An 18,234-nucleotide genomic window follows, 5' to 3' on the forward strand; every position below is an offset into this window, starting at 1 on the left:
CACACCCGAAGTGCGCACACGCAGAGAGAGAGACACCGCGTGAACTGTGAATTGATTCCTCTTTCACATACACACAAAGTTATGTTAAAATACCTGTTTTGGTATTCTAGTAAACACAGTCGGTTATGTCTCCCTTTTTACAAGATGTAATATAAGTCTCAGGTGTCCCCAGAATGTGTCTGTGAAGTTTCAGCTCAAAATACCCCACAGATCATTTATTACATCATTTTGAAAATGCCTATTTTGAGTGGAAGCAGGAACACGCTGTTTGCATGTTTATATTAGATCTGTGTATTAAGTGACAGCAGCGTAATATACAGTTGTCTACCCTGTTAACATGACCCAAACAATAAATAAAAACAGAAAACCACTCACTGCTCTTGACCGAATAACTTCTATAGCTTTAATAACACATTTCTTACTTAAATGTTGCTTTTAAATGCTCTAACATGAAGATAAACATGGCGGTGTCTCAGGCTCACTCAGGACGGGGTCTCAGCAAATATGGTGGTGTCAATCAGCGTCCGTGGGTGGGGCCTAAACAGTGTGACGTCACAATGCTCAGAGAATCAAAACGGCATGTCTAATGAGACTGATTTGGTTTATTGGGGATTAAAAAATAAGGAGTAGGTGGATTTTTATCATTGTAGGATAGTTGTGTTCACACACTGCCAACACACATTTATGTCCAAACACCATGTAAAAGTGGATTTTGCATAATAGGTGCCCTTTGAGACTAGTCTAAGCAGTTTATGCAACCAGCCGCATAACTAACTGTTGTTGTACCACTGTGATACCAATGAGATATACACAAATCTAACATTGTAAGATTTGCTCATTCAGTGTTTATTATGCAAATGAGCGGACAACAGCAGGGCCGCAAGGGACTGGATGATGGTCACCCAGTGTTGAGTACAGTATCTCAGACTGCAGGGGATCATGGAGGACAGGCTCAGGTGTGACACTCACTCCTACAGGAGACACAGACTGCTGATGTGTTCTTCCTGGAAGAAGATAAGAGCAGATTCATGCGCACGATGATGAAGGTTGATCACATATGAGATGAAACTCTCTATAACAACATCTGCACATCTGTGGGCACAATCAGGTTGAAGGTTATTAAGGTTTACTAAGTGTGGGAGATTTGTGACTCACTGCGACTGCTGAGGTATGTTACTTATTTTAAAATGTTATAAAATGACATATCACTTGTAGCCTATATTACTCAAGAGACACTTTTACAGTCCTGTTTTTGCAAAAACGGATCTAAACAGTTTTGGTTTCAGAATGACATATAAATCAGAATAAACAAACAATTAGTATAGACACTGAGACTTACTGTAATGTTTGCATATGACTGGAGTGATCAAAAAGACAGTCAACGCCACTGTCAACATGACAAACACTACTGTCACAATCACAGTTACACCTACAAGACAGAATAATTGCAAAAGCCTCATAAATACAGTATATAACACATTGAAAAAATAAATCTGTAATATCGCTGAACTTACCCTCACTTTCATAGCAGACAGAGCTCGATAAATTGGCCACGAGTGGTTTGTTTAAGTACGAGTGGTTTACCCAGCAGGAGTAGATTGTATCATTGAAGGTTTGTGGTGGCAATTTAAGGTATGATTGCTGACTGAAGGATCCATTGAATGATTTGTTTGAGTAATAGCTGTTGAGGACGTCTCCATCTCTGATCCACAACTGTTCAAGAGAATCAGGGTAAAATTCCACAGAGCACAGAATCATGGGAGATCCATCAGGCCTCTTCACACAGGACAGCGACAAGACGGGGCGCACTGAGAGGCAGAATTAATACACAAAATACAATACTTATCATTCAGATCTACCTAACTATCTCTCTATCGGTAATCTATCGTTTTTTTCTTCTTCTGATTATTAAGAAATGATTTACCAATAACTTGAACTCTTTGAACTCCGAGATCCACTTGAGGTGGTTTTACAATCCTCTTCACAGTACAGGTGTATGTGTCGGTATCCTGAATTTGGAGATTTAAGAGTTCAAATGTTATTTCCTTAGTCTCTGGAATCCATGTGAATCTGACAGGATCTTTACAACGTTGTTTTTTCCATGTATTGTCATAGAAGTAATATGAACACAGTGTAAGATTTAATGTTTGCAGAACTGCTGTCATGCTTTCTGTGTCATTTGTTCGGCTGTAGTTGCATCCGATTATGGCAGACTGTCCATGATTGACAAATAAAGTTGTAGTGTGATTCACTGCCGCATCGCCAAAAGCTAAAAAAACAAAGACCAGCAACAAATTGAATTTCTCATGCCAAGCTGTGAATTGCAACATTTGGGTTCTGTTTGTACAGGTGCTTCCTGTGTAATTTGCCGGGGCAAAAAATGTATTTCTGATAGATTCGACAAGTACTTGATGTATCATTGTAACATTTTAATGTTAGAGGAAATTTCATGTCTTTATATTGTTCAAAAAGTGAAGAGTGAAGCATATTAGCATGTCAACAAAAGATAGAAGACAATTTTATTACCAAAAACTGAAAACAGCATCCACCCACAAAAGATCAGAGGGAAACACTGCAAAAAAAAAAAAAAAAACTTTACACATTAAACAGAAATGTCATATGAAATATACAATTTTAAACAAGTTCTTATTAAGTAATAAGGGGGAAACACTGCAAAAAAAAAAAAAAAACTTTACACATTAAACAGAAATGTCATATGAAATATACAATTTTAAACAAGTTCTTATTAAGTAATAAGGTTCAGGGCTGCATATTTTGTATTGTTAATTAAGAATTAAGAAACTTTTAGTTTATTAGTTAATTTAATTTACTTTTTTGCATACAGTAATAGCTGCAGTTTTTCTGACATAATGACAAACGCGAAAGAAAGATTAAACATGTTTTCGACTTAGTAAACGCATTATATTTACATACAAGTAAAATAATGTTCAAATATCTTCATAAGAATCACACACTCACCATCTCTCTTTCCAGGGAAAGTGCTGTGTGTGGCTTCTACCTCACAATGTTTTGCTGAAGTGTCTCATGCTGTGAAACTAGTTTGAGGCGGTGATTTCCTCTTTAAGTAAAGCATAAGTTATCATCAGTCGACAGTTAACACATCATCTGAATCCCATCAAATTCCCTGTATATTTCGTCACACATTTTAAAAAGAGGAAATGACTAAAAACATTCTAGCAATGAAGGACTGATTCTGTACTAAACAAAAGTAAACAAATAAGAAGAACCAAACAAAATCTTACACCCAGGATTGTTTAATCCATCTTCAACCACGAAGACAGTAATATGATAAGGTATACATTATTTCATTTTAATTTTTGACCCTACAGTTGCATGTTAGCTGGAAAATGATGTAAAAGAGTTGCATCACATCTATGTACATGTCAACCACAAACACTAGGCGGGCAGGACTGGGAAATTTAGTTTCAGGCCTATGACGCACCATGAGTATCTTGTGTAAACAACTAGCACATACGCAGGATAGAAGAAAGTTTATCCGGGCCTAGAGACAGTGTAATATAGTGACAGTTTGGTTTGACAGTAGAGAGTTCACCAGGTCCTAAAGGCAGTGTAGTGTGACATTTTGGTTTGACTTTTTATTTATTTAGAAGAAAATACATACAATTCATCTGTAAATAAAATACAATTTCAATCTTATTAGTCCAAATGCTTCTACAAAATACATAAACTTGACAACACAGTTACCTGAAACATTCTGTCTGGCATTAAAGCAAAGGTTATGTAAGCCGCAGTACTTGGTTCTTATAAACACAATCTTCTGGCTGTTGTTTAGCATAGACTTTATTACTGAACACTTTGCCTTTTCTCTTTCTGCCTGCACAATCAAATCCTTTGATTAATGTCTTATTTCAGGTGTTAAGTGGTAACTCCCACATTTTGGAGGCAACTAATGGGGCTTTCACAATGGCAGTTTAGTTCAAAACAGAACACGGTTTGCATGAAAAATTGGTGACGTGAAAGCTGTCATGCAGATCCGGGAGTGCACCGTGGTACCAAACCAGAGACTACCTGTAGGAGGTGGTCAACTCAGCAACTCAGATCCGTACTTGTTCAGGAAGTAAAGTAACATGCACATGCGTTACCTAATGATGTCATTAGTTCACCAAAACACATGTAGGGGATGAGAGTGGACCACAGCAAATGTGCTCAGAGCAAAACGTTTGATGAGCATCCAACTAAAACATTCCGAGGAGAAAAAAAGGTGTTTCACAAACAATGTGTAAATAGCATTTAAGAGCATAGCATTTTTACTTTTTAGATGTTATGAAAATAAAAATGTCTTCCTTAAGATTTTGACGTCATGGTGACAGAAAGCAGAAATAGACATAAAGAAGGATACTGATGTAGATAGAGAGGTGTTTGAAGGAAGACAGTCATCATTTCCACCAAATACTTGTCTTCTTTTTTTTAAACTGCTGAACTACTTCTTAAATTACATTACTGTAAAACACATTAATGAAGTATTGCTAATCTCTATATTTACCTAAATTAACACACATACGATTTTCGTCAGGCAGGAAAGTAATGATTTTTTGATTGGATTGTACCAGTATAACAGATGTACAGCGTAGTAATGCTCTGAAACAAATGGTTCAACAAATGTCCCGTAGACCTCATTTGCTATTCTCCACCAAAACCTCTCTTGTAGAGCAACATCTTCATGCTCTGATTGTGCAGCTGAACTTAAGAAGTGATGAAGTGGTCTGGTTATTTTAACCACACCGTGTGGGAGGTTGTAAAGATGTGTTGAGGCAGGTGATGCACCTAAGGTTGATGTAGGTCATTGGTAAACATGCAAAGGCAGTACATGTAAAATAAATAAAGATTTAATTACTTATGACCTCTACTGCCTGCAGTTGTACACCTTTTTACTGCACGTCATAAGGCTGTCATAGGAAGCTCTTTGAAAGCCATTTCCTCATGATCATTTATACATAAAGGGCTGTTTTAGGCTGTACAGCATATTGAAGTTATAGCTACCCTGAAACCATTTCTCCCATGCCATTCATGTAATTAAATGCATAGAAAGTGCATACATTACTAATATTTGTCTAATCAAATGTTCTCAAAAATGAACATAATACCACCTGCCACAGACTAATATCAGCAAATCATGTTCAAAGCTTTTTTTAGAGTGTGCATAATAATAATAATAATAATAATAATAATAGAAATAATAAATGTATAGAGACACAACGTATCGAGTTAAACTTTAACTTACAGTGTTTTTAGAACGCTGTGTCATGTGCGCAGATCTCCAAAAGACTCAAGCGAGACATCTAAGCAATAGAAAGCAGCATAGTGGAACACAAAAAAGCATTCTGTGTAAAACGGCCCCTTGAAACGATGTGCGGTCAATTGATTCACTGCCGTATTGCCAAACACTGAAAAACAAAGACCAGAAAAACTTGAATTTCTCATGCCAAGTTATAAATTGCACAATTAGTTAGAAGATATTTATGTCATGCAATTCATAAATGTATCTTTTTTTACTGAAAGCTGAAGACAATTGATATCAAAATCAACTGCTGGGCGCCAGATCTTTTTCCAATTTAGTGCCCAAAATTTGAAACAATCTACCTAGCAGTCTTGTTCAGGAGGCAGACACACTCTGTCAGTTTAAATCTAGATTAAAGACCCATCTCTTTAACCTGGCATACACATATCACACTATCACATTTCTATAATTCAAATCCGTTAAAGGATTGTTAGGCTGCATTAATTAGGTCAACCGGAACCGGGAACACTTCCCATAACACCCAATGTACTCGTTACATCGTAAGAAGAATGGCATCTACGCTAATATTAGTCTGTTTCATTCTTATTCCGAGGTCACTGTAGCCACCCAGATCTATCCCGTTTCCAGACCAGATGGTCACTGCAGTCACCTGGATCCAGTTCGTATCCAGTCCAGATGGTGGATCAGCATCTAGAGACGACCTCTACAGCACTGAATGTCAGCGGAGACCATGTCAACTAGACAAACCCTAGAGACAGATCCCCTGCAAAGACCTCGTTAGCCAGTCTGTTCAATCAGTCCTCTGTTCAATCTGACAAGCGCTGCAGAATTAAACCACACCATGCATGTTTTGTCTGGCCAGAGGAGAACTGGGCCCTCCGACTGAGCCTGGTTTCTCCCAAGGTTTTTTCCTCCATTTCTGTCACTGATGGATTTTGGTTCCTTGCCGCTGTCGCCTTTGGCTTGCTTAGTCAGGGACACAATTTCTGGCAACATCGTTGACTTGACTGCACAGACACTATTGGAAGAGAACTGAACTGAGTTAGACAATGACTTTAACTGATAAACAGACTGTTTTCTATTGTCCTCTTGCATTATCAGCACACATTTGTCCTGTTTAACACTGTAAAGCTGCTTTGACACAATCTGTATTGTATAAAGCGCTATATAAGTAAAGGTGACTTGACTTGACTTGACTAAAAGTATCCACAACAGATCAAAGAAAAATACCTGCGAAAGAGAAAGAAAAAAGAGAAAAGAATGAAAGTCACATACAGGTTTGTAACAACATGAGGGTGAGTAAATTATGATAGAATTTGTGTTTTTGGCTGAACTATCCCTTTCTGTACTTTTTTGCATAGAGTGATATGAATATCTACTAATTTTAATGTTTTAATATAACAACTACAGCAAAAGATCTAAACATGCTTTCAAGTTGCCTCATATTCATATTTATCTATAATAGTTTTTAAATATCTTGATAAGAATCACACACTCACCATCTCTCTTTAACGGAAAGTGTTGTGCATCACTGTGTTTTGCATCTCACAGTGTCTCATGCTGTGAAATGGGCTGAGGTGGTGATTTCCTCTTTAAGTAAAGCATTGGTTATGAACAGTCGACAGTAACACGTCATCTGGATCCCATCAAATTCTTTTTTGTATTTATTATACATTTTTTCAAAGAGGAAATGAATAGAAACATTTTAACAAATGACCGACTCATACATACTGTACTTTACAAACATTGAATAAAATAAATAAGAACACAATCTAAATTCCCATTGACACAAATTAGAGAAATTTAGTTTCAGATCTGTGAGGCACCCTGTGCTAAAAGGAGCAAAGTTTCTAAATATATACATTTTCACTAAATAAACCATCATGTACTCAGATTAGAAGATAACTTTGCTCAAACTATGTGAACTAAAATGATTTTTGCATTTTTCACTGCAACCCAAATTTCATCAGAGCATAAAATATAGTGAAATAATTTTCTGCAAAGAAGCTTTGACACAAAAGACTTATAATGTATTATTTATTTACAAGTAATGACATATTGCAATATAGACAGTCTAAATACCATATCAAAAACAAAAGTCTTAAAACAAAAAGTGCTAAGAGAGACTTTAATAATGCCTTTGCATTGTATCTGAGAAAACGGATATGAGGTCCCTGCTCATTATCATAATTTAAATTAATTTAACAGACATAACAGTTCAGTGCACCTACAGTGCTAAAAAAAATAAAAATAGTTACTAGAAAAAATATTGTTTGTAAACAATGCAGTGACCGTTTGCCAAAGATATATTTGATTCGCAGTGCACCATCAAATATATCTTAGCAAAACCACTTAACACACTTTTGCCTACATCGTACTGCCTTCGTAACAACTGGGTCGATCTGGCTTTAAAGCAAAGGTTATGTAAGCAGCAGTAGCAGCAGTTAGTTCTCATAAATACACTCTTCTGGCTGTGGTTTGTCATTGGACTGCATGTTCTGACGGGCCATGGCGAAACTGAAGTTCTCATAGACTTTACTGCTGAACACTATAGATCCATGTTCGTCTTGCTTTCTGCCTACAAAATTAAACAGACACCATGTTAGACAGAAAAGAAAAACAAACACATACAAATACAATGAACACAGACCAGAAACATAACAGTCTTTTCACAGATTAAAAAAAAAATGTTAGGTTATTTTAACATTGAAATAAACTGAAATAATTGCCTCAACTGTAAAATTATATAAAATTACCTGCTCTGTCTCTTTTTAAACAGTGCAACAATATCTTGTTTTGCCAATAATTTTAGTTTACTGCAGTAACTTATATTTTGGTGGATATTTCCTGTGCTGGTTGACTGGCCTCAGCTGGTTTAAACTGGTCAAGATGATCTCCCAGCCTGGCCATGCTGGTGTTCAGTTGGTTTTACCTACTGGTCTCCCAGCCTGACAAGCTTAAAACAGCCTGACCAGCTAAGGAGGTGGTCAAAGCCCCTCAAAAACTAGCCTGCAAACCAGCTATGACCAGCCCTGAAGACCAGCTAAAACCAGCCAACCAGCTGAGGCCAGTTTCAGTTGTTGTCGTTTTTTTTCTTCAGCAGGGAACTAATAGGCGTTCGCTTTGTCTCCATCTAGTGGAGGTCTATAAAAATAGGTTTTCAATATATATCGAATGGTGAGGTCTGGCGGACTTTATATCGAGTTTTTAATGATCCGTGAGAACTATTAATACATCAGTAGACGAATACAACAACCTCAAGACATTCTTTTTTGCCTTCCCCATGTAAATGGCTACTACAGGTATTGTTGTCTGTTTTGTTAAACTGTGGTAACTTGGTTTTAGCCATATTCCCTGCTGAAAGACATAAATCCAGCCAGTTTGTTATTTTTAACTGGATTAAACAGGTCTTCCAACCTCATCAAGCTGGTTTTAACCTGTCCTGCTAGCTGGTTTTAGAGGTTTTTTATTTTTATTTTTTTTTTTCTAGCTGGTCAGGCTGGGAGACCAGGAAGACTCAGCTAGGAGTACTAGCAAACCGTCCTACCATCTTTTAGCTTTTTTAGTTTATGGTTCACCATATGCTACAAACAGACATGTTCATGCACCTTTTCAGATATTGTCCTAAAAATATATAAAAATGCTGTTTGTAAGATTTTGACATCTTGGTGACAGAAAGCAGAAATAGACATAGAGAAGGATGCTGATGTGTTGAGACAGAGAGGTGTTTGAACAGAGGGAGGGAAACAGTCATTATTTCCGTCAAATTATTGCCTTCTTTTTTTTAAACTGTCAAATCCTTCCTTAACTTGGATTATTGTGAAACACATGACAGAAAAAAACTTTATAGCTTTATTTAAAAAAACACCTTTATATACGCAGTTTTGATATTTGATATTATTTTCCCCCTGTAGTTTCTATAAATTGAAGTAATCTGAGTTGTAATAATTGTCAAAGAGTCAAATATAATCATACTCACATTTGCAAATAACAACCGTGAGGATGCTGCAGAGGATGAGGCCTGCAGCAGCACTGCATGAGATGATCAGCAGCTGGAACGGCACACCGTCAACAGCTGTAATGGTCACAAACAGGGTACGATAAGATCATAAACATCAGACAGATGAATGTTTGACAGACTAAAGGAAAACAGCAACAATCTCTCCTGATTGAACCAAGCAGTATGCTAGAGACCATCACAGTGACTCTCCTACTGTAACTTAGAACGCTATTTCTAATGTATGTACTAATATTAATGTATTTGCATTTTTGCTTTGTATTTGTTTAGTTTTTAGTAATAACCAAAGATTAATTGACAGAATTGCTTAAGAATATTAAAAACATTTTGTTATTAATTATTTGGAGGTACACAGGCATGTATATGATCCTTCACATCACATATGTTTTAGTCTGGTTAAAGTCGAAGCCCATTATTTAATCAAACTGCTCTATATTTCTAACATTTAAACAGGTATGTGTGTGATTTTTTTCAACTAGCAGTTTGGTGGGCTGAAAGCAATTAGGTTAGTGTAAGTTTGCTGAATTGTCATTCATAGTGTTGCATTAAATTAAATATTATGCTCTAGATTGTCCTGGTTAAAGTGATAGGTAGATAAAATGACCCACCTTTGTCAGAAGGTGTCTCTGAGGTGAGTTTTATACTTCTATGGGTTTGTGTACTTGAGTATCTGGCATAACAGGTGATTGTGTCTCCTTCACTCCAGTCAGGTTTACACAGACGCAGCTCGCTGTTCATGGCATAAGATGTGAATGGATGAAGTGACCTTTCACCCCGGCTCCAGGTGAAGTTCACATCAGTTGTCAGACCCTCCACAGAGCAGAGCAGATGGAGACAGGTGTCATTACTGCTGTTCAATTTCTGCAGATGTGGAACAACTACTGTGAAAAATTGTTATTGTTAATTACTGTTATTGAAATAGTTAATTATTGACATCTAGGTAAAATGGTCTACAACAAAAGGACAGTTAAAAAAAATGTATGAATGGCACTCACCTACAACTTGGAATGTCATATTTGTGAAGTAGTCCAATGATGGTGGTGGAATTATTCTTGTCGTTTTACAGCTGTGATAACCAGAGTCACTGGGCTGAACGTCTTCTATTTTTATTTTTAAAGGCTCTCTGGTTAATGTAAAACGAGGAGCGCATTCACTGATGGGAGATACAGTATCTTTATTAATCATCCATTTACAAATAGTGGTACTATTTGTACTATATTTTGTCCACTCTACATCAAATTGATCACTGTCTTTAGGTGACTGGCAGGGCAGATGCACAGTTTCTCCTTTGATTACTGTGGAAACATTCCTTCCGCCTGTGAATTGAGACAAATTTCAGTGTAGCCAACAGCATAATGGTGGCTTCAGATAGGCCTACACAGTACACATATCACATCTATTGTGGAAGAAATGACAGAAAATCTGCCACATATAAGATGCATTACCCATCATTGTAATTAGTCAGTTTAAGTCACAAATGAGACATTAGCCTAGATGAACATTTTTTGCTTTAAATAAAAGGGAGAAGCGAACAGAATTGTCTCTTACCTGTATGTGGAAGATAAATTAAAGTCAAAAATAAAAGACCGTTTGTAGTCCATTTTAAAAACATGTCGATGCGCTCAGTGTGTTTGACACATCTGTACACGAACACAGACATTCTGAATGATGAACTTCCTGGCCATGCGCCCACCCACAATCTAGATCACAAGTCAAAAAAAAAAAATCTTACTTCCGTTGGTCAAACACTTCAGAGATTCACTCTGATACAAATTGTTCTTATATAAAATGGACATTACCATCACCTTCATTGCTTGCCACCATTCTGAAATGACTGTTTATAGACATGATCTGTTCCTGTGAACAGAATATCTTTTATCTTGAATGAAATCTTCCTAACTCATTGTCTTTGTTGTTGTGTATTCGATGACATAGAGGAAATGGAAATAAAAGAGTACTGGTAAGATTTTTAAAAATGCATTTTCTTTTGAAACATGGAGGGATATAAGAACATGGAGTCTGTTTTCTGTTTTTCTCTTTCTTCTTTCAGAGGTTCTGCTTTCCGTAAAAGCATTCTTGAAAGGGAGACCACAGAATTTCACAATCTTCACACTAACCTCCTACTATAGTACAGACAGACGCGTCATGCTCTTAATGTTTTGAGGGGGCACCAGGGACCGTTTAGCAGTGTCATTTTAGTTTAGTATGCAAGGGAACCAGGGTTGTAATAAGCCAAGGAAAGTGAACTGAACATGACAGCCTTGATATTTAGTATATTCTATAGGAATTTTATTTTTTTAACATTTTGATAACTTTTATAAATGTCATAATTTATGATAAAACTTCAGGTTGTCACTGTGATAATTACTACTACATCCATATGTATATACATTTGAATTATTTACTTTTGAAAACCTAAGCTAGATCAATAAATTACTAATGCCTATACTGGCACTGCATTCTGTGGTCCATGATTTGTCTATCATATAAACAATGATGAATGGATTTAAAACATTTGTAGAACCGAAAGGCTAAAATGCACCTGATCTTCATGTTTTGTGAATCGGTGGCTGTTCTCTGTGGCTTGTGAGCCAGACTTCTGTGTTCATTCTGCTGTACTGAAGGACGTGACTGGGTCAAGCAAAAGATGAGGACATTTAAATGGATATATGATAAAAGTCTCATTAAATACAACTCTTCTGTAGTCTTGTTCTGACAAATTAATGTTTTGTTTAAAAAAAATGACACCCAAACACCTGCAAAAACTCATCTGTTCTGTACAATGACAATTCAAACGACAAATATTGTCAAAATGGCAATGAATTTGCTGCACTAAAATATTATTAGTTCACCCAAAATGGAAAATTCTGTCATCATTTACTCACCCTCATGTCATTCTAAATCCGTATATAGTTTTTTTCCCCTCTTCTGCGGAACATAAAAAAAATACATTTTGAAGAATTGTTTTGGTGATCATTGACTTTTATTATATGTATAATCATTTTAATTTTGCAAAATATTTTCTTTAATGTTCTACAAAAGAAATGAATTCTTACAGATTTGCAACAATTCTATGGTGAGGAAATTAGGACAGAATTTTAATTTTTGGGAACTATTCCTTTAAACGAGACGGGATGCCATATTTAGAGTCATACGTCACCTTCAGCTTTCATTTTATTAAAAAGGTTTGGTTTTATGCAATCGCTGGACAAGAAAATTCTTTGTATATCAGCCATTTATTTACAAGTAATACTGAGTACATAAAACAGAAATATTTTGATTTGAACAACAATCAAGGAAAATTAGTTCGCATTAAATATCTAGGAAACTTATACTTATACTTCTTTGGGTTTGTGTGCTTGAGTAGCTGGTGTAACAGGTAATCATGTCTCCTTCACTCCAGTAAGGTTTACACAGATGCAGCTCGCAGACAAATTATTTGACTATCAAAATATTTTTCTTTAGTGATGCGGATTACATAAACTACAGAGCAGTAGGCCATATTCGCAGTTTATGATACATCACACCACATATGTATTCAATATATTCATTAAAGCACATAGTGAACAATCTAAAACTAAAGACAATACTTTTAAAAAATATTACAGTAAGAGAAAGACAGAAGTTCTTCTGATGCGCTCATGTCGATAGTCTATGGCAGCAGGTCACACTCTTATCTGCAGGATGAGTCAGATAATGAATGAGTGTTTTGCAAACATTAATTAGTTCAAAGCTAAAGGAATCTGTAATGTTTTGTGAAATGTTTCACCAATAAAGATGAATTTCTCATCCATAGGTTCAATAAAAACAGATTTGTGTTTAATAACTTCAGCTCACTTTCAGATCAAAGAGACCAGAGATTCTAAAGGAATTGCTCACTATTTTTTCTGAATGGAAATAAATATATAGGTCTTATTTTTGAACTGTCGAATTTTGCATATATTAGAAGTTTGTCTTACATTTGAATATGAAGAACAACATCCAGATGAAAACGATGCTGATGATGAAGATGCTGAAAAGGACCACACAAACCGGAAGACGGATCTCAGTTTGGCCTGATGGATTTGTTGATATGTTAGTTATATTTTTTAATTGACATTTTTATGGTTTGTTTGTTTATTTTAAAATAGGTTTCTTAATGTTTAATTTAATTACATTTAATCAATTAAAGTCCAAGGAAAATTAGACACACCACACATCATTCTACAGTGCCCTTTGTGCTCTATCGAGTTTGGAATGTAGTGAGTTCTGATTAGTGCTGCCAAACGAATAACTATTTTCTTCTTTCTTATTTTAAAATCACTCACCCTCATGACTGAAGTCCAGTGTAATGTTCCTGCTGTACGGTGTTTGTGTGCTTGAGTAGCTGGCGTAACAGGTGATTGTGTCTCCTTCACTCCAGTCAGGTTTACACAGACGCAGCTCGCTGTTCATGGCATAAGATGTGAATGGATGAAGTGACCTTTCACCCCGGCTCCAGGTGAAGTTCACCTGCTCAGGCTTCAGACTCTCCAATAAACAGAGCAGATGAACACAGGTGTCATTACTGCTGTTCAGTTTCTGCAATGACAGATGTGGACGAACTGCAGCGGAGGGAAATGAACAACACCAGCATGAGCTCAGGTATTCATAGTGTGGCATGGTTACTACATTACTATTGCGCATAGGGACATCTAGGTGATGGTCTACAACAATCATACATTTCAAATAAATAAATATTTATGAAAGTTACAATCACCTTGAAGTATTAGACACGAGCTTTTGTGCAAAGATGGTGGTGGTACTATTCTTGTTGTTTCACAGCTGTAATTACCGGAGTCACTGAGCTGAATGTTTTCTATGCTTAGTGTAAAAGACTTTCTGTTGAACGTAAAACGAGGATTGCAGTCTCTGGTAAGAGATCCAGCAATATTACCAATAATCCATTTACAAATATCATCTGCTCTATTTTTTCTCCACTGTACAGAAATGAGTTCACTGTTGTTAGAGGGTGAGTGGCAGGGCAGATGAACAGTTTCTCCTTTTACTGCTCTGAAAACCAACACACCTGTAAAATGAAATAAAAATGTAATTCAGCGCAACTTTTTTTTAATAGAAATTATTTTGTATTTTTTCCCCAGTTAAAAAATATATAACATAGAAGAAAAATGTTTATTATTTTTCATTCAATGTGCACCAAGTAAATAATAAACATTAAAATAGTCTTTAATAGAAATCTGCATTCAATAACATTTTGAATGGGTAACAAGTTGTATAGATTTTTTTTTAAACAAATACGGTTTTCTAAACAAAAAACAAAAAAAAAACAGCATCTAATAGCATCAGACTGTAAACACTTTTAGGTTCTACAGTAGCCAGCTTCACATTAAATCAAATAATTTGATATTATTATCATTAATAATAATAATAAAATTCACCACAAATATGTTACTTACCCTCACATACACACAGCGTGAAGCTGAAGATCAGGTGAAGAATCAGGTGGCTAAGAGCCAGTAAAGACATCATTGTAATCACTGTATGCAGAGTCTGTACTTCAGATGTACACTTTTGGTTCCTCCACGTCTAACATGTTAATTCAAAATGAATGAAGGCGGTACCTGTATATCATGATGTGCTCTACCACCAACTGCACTAGCCTAAATAAGTGAACCACAGAACCTCTTTTCGCAACAACTTTTTTTGTGTTATGGGTTTTAACTTGGTTTAATATGGGTAACAACAGTGATCAATATTATTTGTATTACCGTTATTATATTGTTATTATTATGAATTATTTACAGCCCCCAAATGTAGAACAAAACAGTATCTTAATTTAATAATAATAATAATTATTATTAATAAATAAAGTATTATTTAAATAAAACGGTATTTTATTGCCAAGTTGAAGTTAATTTAATTGCTAGTTTTATCAAAAATTTGATCACATCATCATCGTAAATATTATTGTCTGATTTAATTCATATTTTAAATAATAATAATTTTTAATGAATAAAATATAACTATGAATTTTAATGCCAAGTTAAAAAATTAAATAAACTGCATCAGATAAATCAATGTAAAAAACAATACAAAATAAAAATAAAAAAATAAATCATAATAATAATGGTTAACTAATCAAAAATCTATTATCCAAATCTACTTTTTTCTGAATGAAAAGGATTCTTTTCTTGTCAGATTAAACCCTCCATGTATGAGTCTATCAGTGACTTTCATGATCTGAAAGCAAGACTGCAGGCAGACATATTCATATGTATGTTACTTTAATAGGTGTGTAAAGAATAACATTTGCGTCAGCAGACAGTGTTATGACATAAGACTCAGTGAGAAGGGCAATGGCAAAGGGGTCCCTCTCTACTCAGGGGATCAGTAAGGCAAGGCTGCATCAACAACTGGGCTGTAACAATCAGATCCATACATTGCATCATACAGTACTAGTGACAATAATCAGATCAAGCACACAAGTATAAACTCCTTAGAGGAATCAAGAACAGGATCTCGGGTAAGCGTTTAAAAAGACAGCGCCACAACTGCATCTAAAGCCATGAACGTACATTCTTGTACAGAGAAAATCCTCATCGTTGATAGGGTGCATATTCAAGGTTATTAAGACTCGAAACGAGTAGAGAAGGTGAAACTTGGAAAGGTTTGGCAACTGATATCCGTGATCGCTGCTATTGCATGTTCGGGTCTAAATGCATAAAAGTGAAAAACTATTTGATGTCAGATATGATGGTGGCAGTTGCACTGCACATTTTGGAGGTCAGGGTTTGTGTCTCGAGGATGACTGGAAGTTTTTACAAATTTTTCACATAAGGAAGCAGCCTAGAATTCCTCCATATAAAGCCACCACATACAGAAAGACTGGATTGGAATTAGAAAAATACAGGTACAAAATCCATTACATTCAAGAGACAATCTAGCACAAAAGGGTAATATCATAATCTTTATAGCTAATATAGGAATTTCTGTTTCATAGAGGCAATTCGCTAAGAGGCATCTTCTAAATAGAAAAAAGAGGGGTGAACTTCATGATGGGGCATCATGGGATGGGATCAGATTCTAAAGATGCATCATGCGGGGACGTTCAAATAAGCCATGTTATCATTCAACGCATTATAATTCTTGCTAGCAATGACAATTTGTTAAAATACACATATTTCACCCTCTGGATATGCAGGGGTCATGATATAGAATGACAATCATGAGGGGACACTGGCGAGATGGGATCAATCTTTATAGGGGTAATTCACACAAAAATGTAATTTTGGCACCATTTATGCACCCTCGTGTCATTCTAATTCAGTATGATTTACTTTCTGGCATTAAAAAAAAAAAAAAAAAAAACATTTTGAAGAATGTCCATGCTGCATTTTTCCATACAATGAAAGTGAATGGTGACCAAAATGACAACAAAAAAAAGAGCACCATAAAAGTATGCAGTATTGACTTAAATTTCTGTCCTTTCTCCACACAAAACTATTATATGGCTTCCGAAGACCTGAATCAGAGTCATACGAGACAATTTTTACATATTGTATGGAAAAGTGCAGCATTACCATTCTTCTAAACATCTTTTATTTGTGTGCTCCACGAAATCATGCCAATACTGGAACATGAGGATGAGCACATGATGACAAAATCTTAATTTTTGAGTGAACCGTCCCTTTAAGAACGTGATGCTGTTTTGGTATGGGTTTAAGGTGCAAAACTGTCTTTCTAAAATAGGTATTAAAAAGGTGCCATTTTGCACACCACTCTCACTGCAGGTTAATTCAGAGGAAAAACCATCAGAAAAGATTAGAAGAATTAGTTGTGCTGATAAAATACATTTGAAACCTGAAGACGTATCCGCTGGGCTAAGCTCAGCGGAATAAAGCCTGGCTCTCTGCATCGTGAAATTTCCCTTACAGACTATTTTCGCTTTTCTTTGGCAAATGTCTGAGAAAATGACGCGTGTACAACACGTCCCCTGATCGCCGGGAAGAACTTAAATTGCGTCTGAGGCGCATTACGCGCGAGGGAAGACGTCTTATGGTAATTTCCTGTGAACTACAAACATTTGCGACAAACATCTGCGTCGCGTCCAGTGTTGCCAATTTGGGTATTTTGTCGCCAAATTTAGCTACTTTCTCATTGTAGCTGCGACTTTTTAAAAAATTTTTGCAACAAGGAGCTATTTTAGCTATATTTAAATAAAACTAGCGATTTTTTGGAGATTTTTTATTTTTTACTTGGCCACACCCTGCCGTAGGCCCGTGACCTCTCACGTTTGCTCTCAATCATGCCAATGAGTCTGCGCAGTGAACACACCAGTACACCACGCCTGCCATGACGCACACCACAATTTCATTATAAGCATCAATCAAGATGCCGGAGAAAAAATGAACATCTTGTTTTAACCACGGACACAAAAGTTATACCACAATTCATGCACAGTCATGTCAACCAGATACTGAGAGAGAGACACAGTGCATCATCGTGTCATGTGTGCTGGGATGCAGTATTTTGCACTTACTTTGTAGTAATAGAGTGTGTTGACTGAAGTTTGTATGAATAAAGTTTTTGTTTTTGGAGAATCATAATATCTCTTATCTGTTGTATTTGAGCAGGACAGGGATGCACTTTGGTGACACATAAAACAAATTCTTCTAGAGATTTTCTGAGGGAGGGGTTTGGCAACACTGGTCGCGTCTATCATGATCTACCATCCTTTGAGGAAACAGATAGTCTTCCAGTGGGCCTTAAATTGCGGTCACACTAGCGAAATCTCAGCGAAATTTACTGTCAATATTGTAGAAATGTACGACGCACTACTCACAAAGAAGCCACTTTCAAACAAAGCGACTTTGCAGTGAATTTGTGCGAACAATGACCGAAATCTGTGTGGGGAACTTTTTCGCCCTTAGGCAAAACTCCAGATCGTACGGATTAC

General features: G+C 36.1%; 2 protein-coding genes across 4 annotated transcripts; both read right to left on the bottom strand.

Annotated features, from left to right (window-relative positions):
• Positions 1-709: 709 nt before the first annotated feature.
• LOC107699250 (uncharacterized) lies at positions 710-3,095 on the bottom strand. 3 transcript variants are annotated; one of them, XM_016500447.1, is made up of 6 exons: positions 2,980-3,095; positions 2,527-2,572; positions 1,925-2,269; positions 1,515-1,808; positions 1,340-1,429; positions 710-1,004 (listed from the first exon to the last, which is right to left on the bottom strand). In XM_016500447.1, the coding sequence occupies exons 1-6, from the start codon at positions 2,980-2,982 to the stop codon at positions 850-852; spliced, it is 933 nt and encodes a 310-aa protein (XP_016355933.1). In that variant the 5' UTR covers positions 2,983-3,095; the 3' UTR covers positions 710-849. The 3 variants fall into 3 exon arrangements, with proteins under 3 accessions (XP_016355933.1, XP_016355931.1, XP_016355932.1); XM_016500445.1 differs by having other exon boundaries at positions 1,925-2,572; XM_016500446.1 differs by lacking the exon at positions 1,340-1,429 and having other exon boundaries at positions 1,925-2,572.
• A 4,588-nt stretch (positions 3,096-7,683) lies between these two features.
• On the bottom strand, positions 7,684-10,959 carry LOC107699247 (uncharacterized). The gene is made up of 5 exons (XM_016500442.1): positions 10,848-10,959; positions 10,295-10,615; positions 9,908-10,180; positions 9,261-9,356; positions 7,684-7,859 (listed from the first exon to the last, which is right to left on the bottom strand). The coding sequence occupies exons 1-5, from the start codon at positions 10,957-10,959 to the stop codon at positions 7,726-7,728; spliced, it is 936 nt and encodes a 311-aa protein (XP_016355928.1). The 3' UTR covers positions 7,684-7,725.
• Between the last annotated feature and the right edge of the window lie 7,275 nt (positions 10,960-18,234).

The sequence above is a fragment of the Sinocyclocheilus anshuiensis genome, unplaced genomic scaffold (genome assembly GCF_001515605.1).
Source record: "Sinocyclocheilus anshuiensis isolate Anshui unplaced genomic scaffold, SAMN03320099.WGS_v1.1 scaffold334, whole genome shotgun sequence".
Taxonomy (NCBI): Eukaryota; Metazoa; Chordata; class Actinopteri; order Cypriniformes; family Cyprinidae; genus Sinocyclocheilus; species Sinocyclocheilus anshuiensis.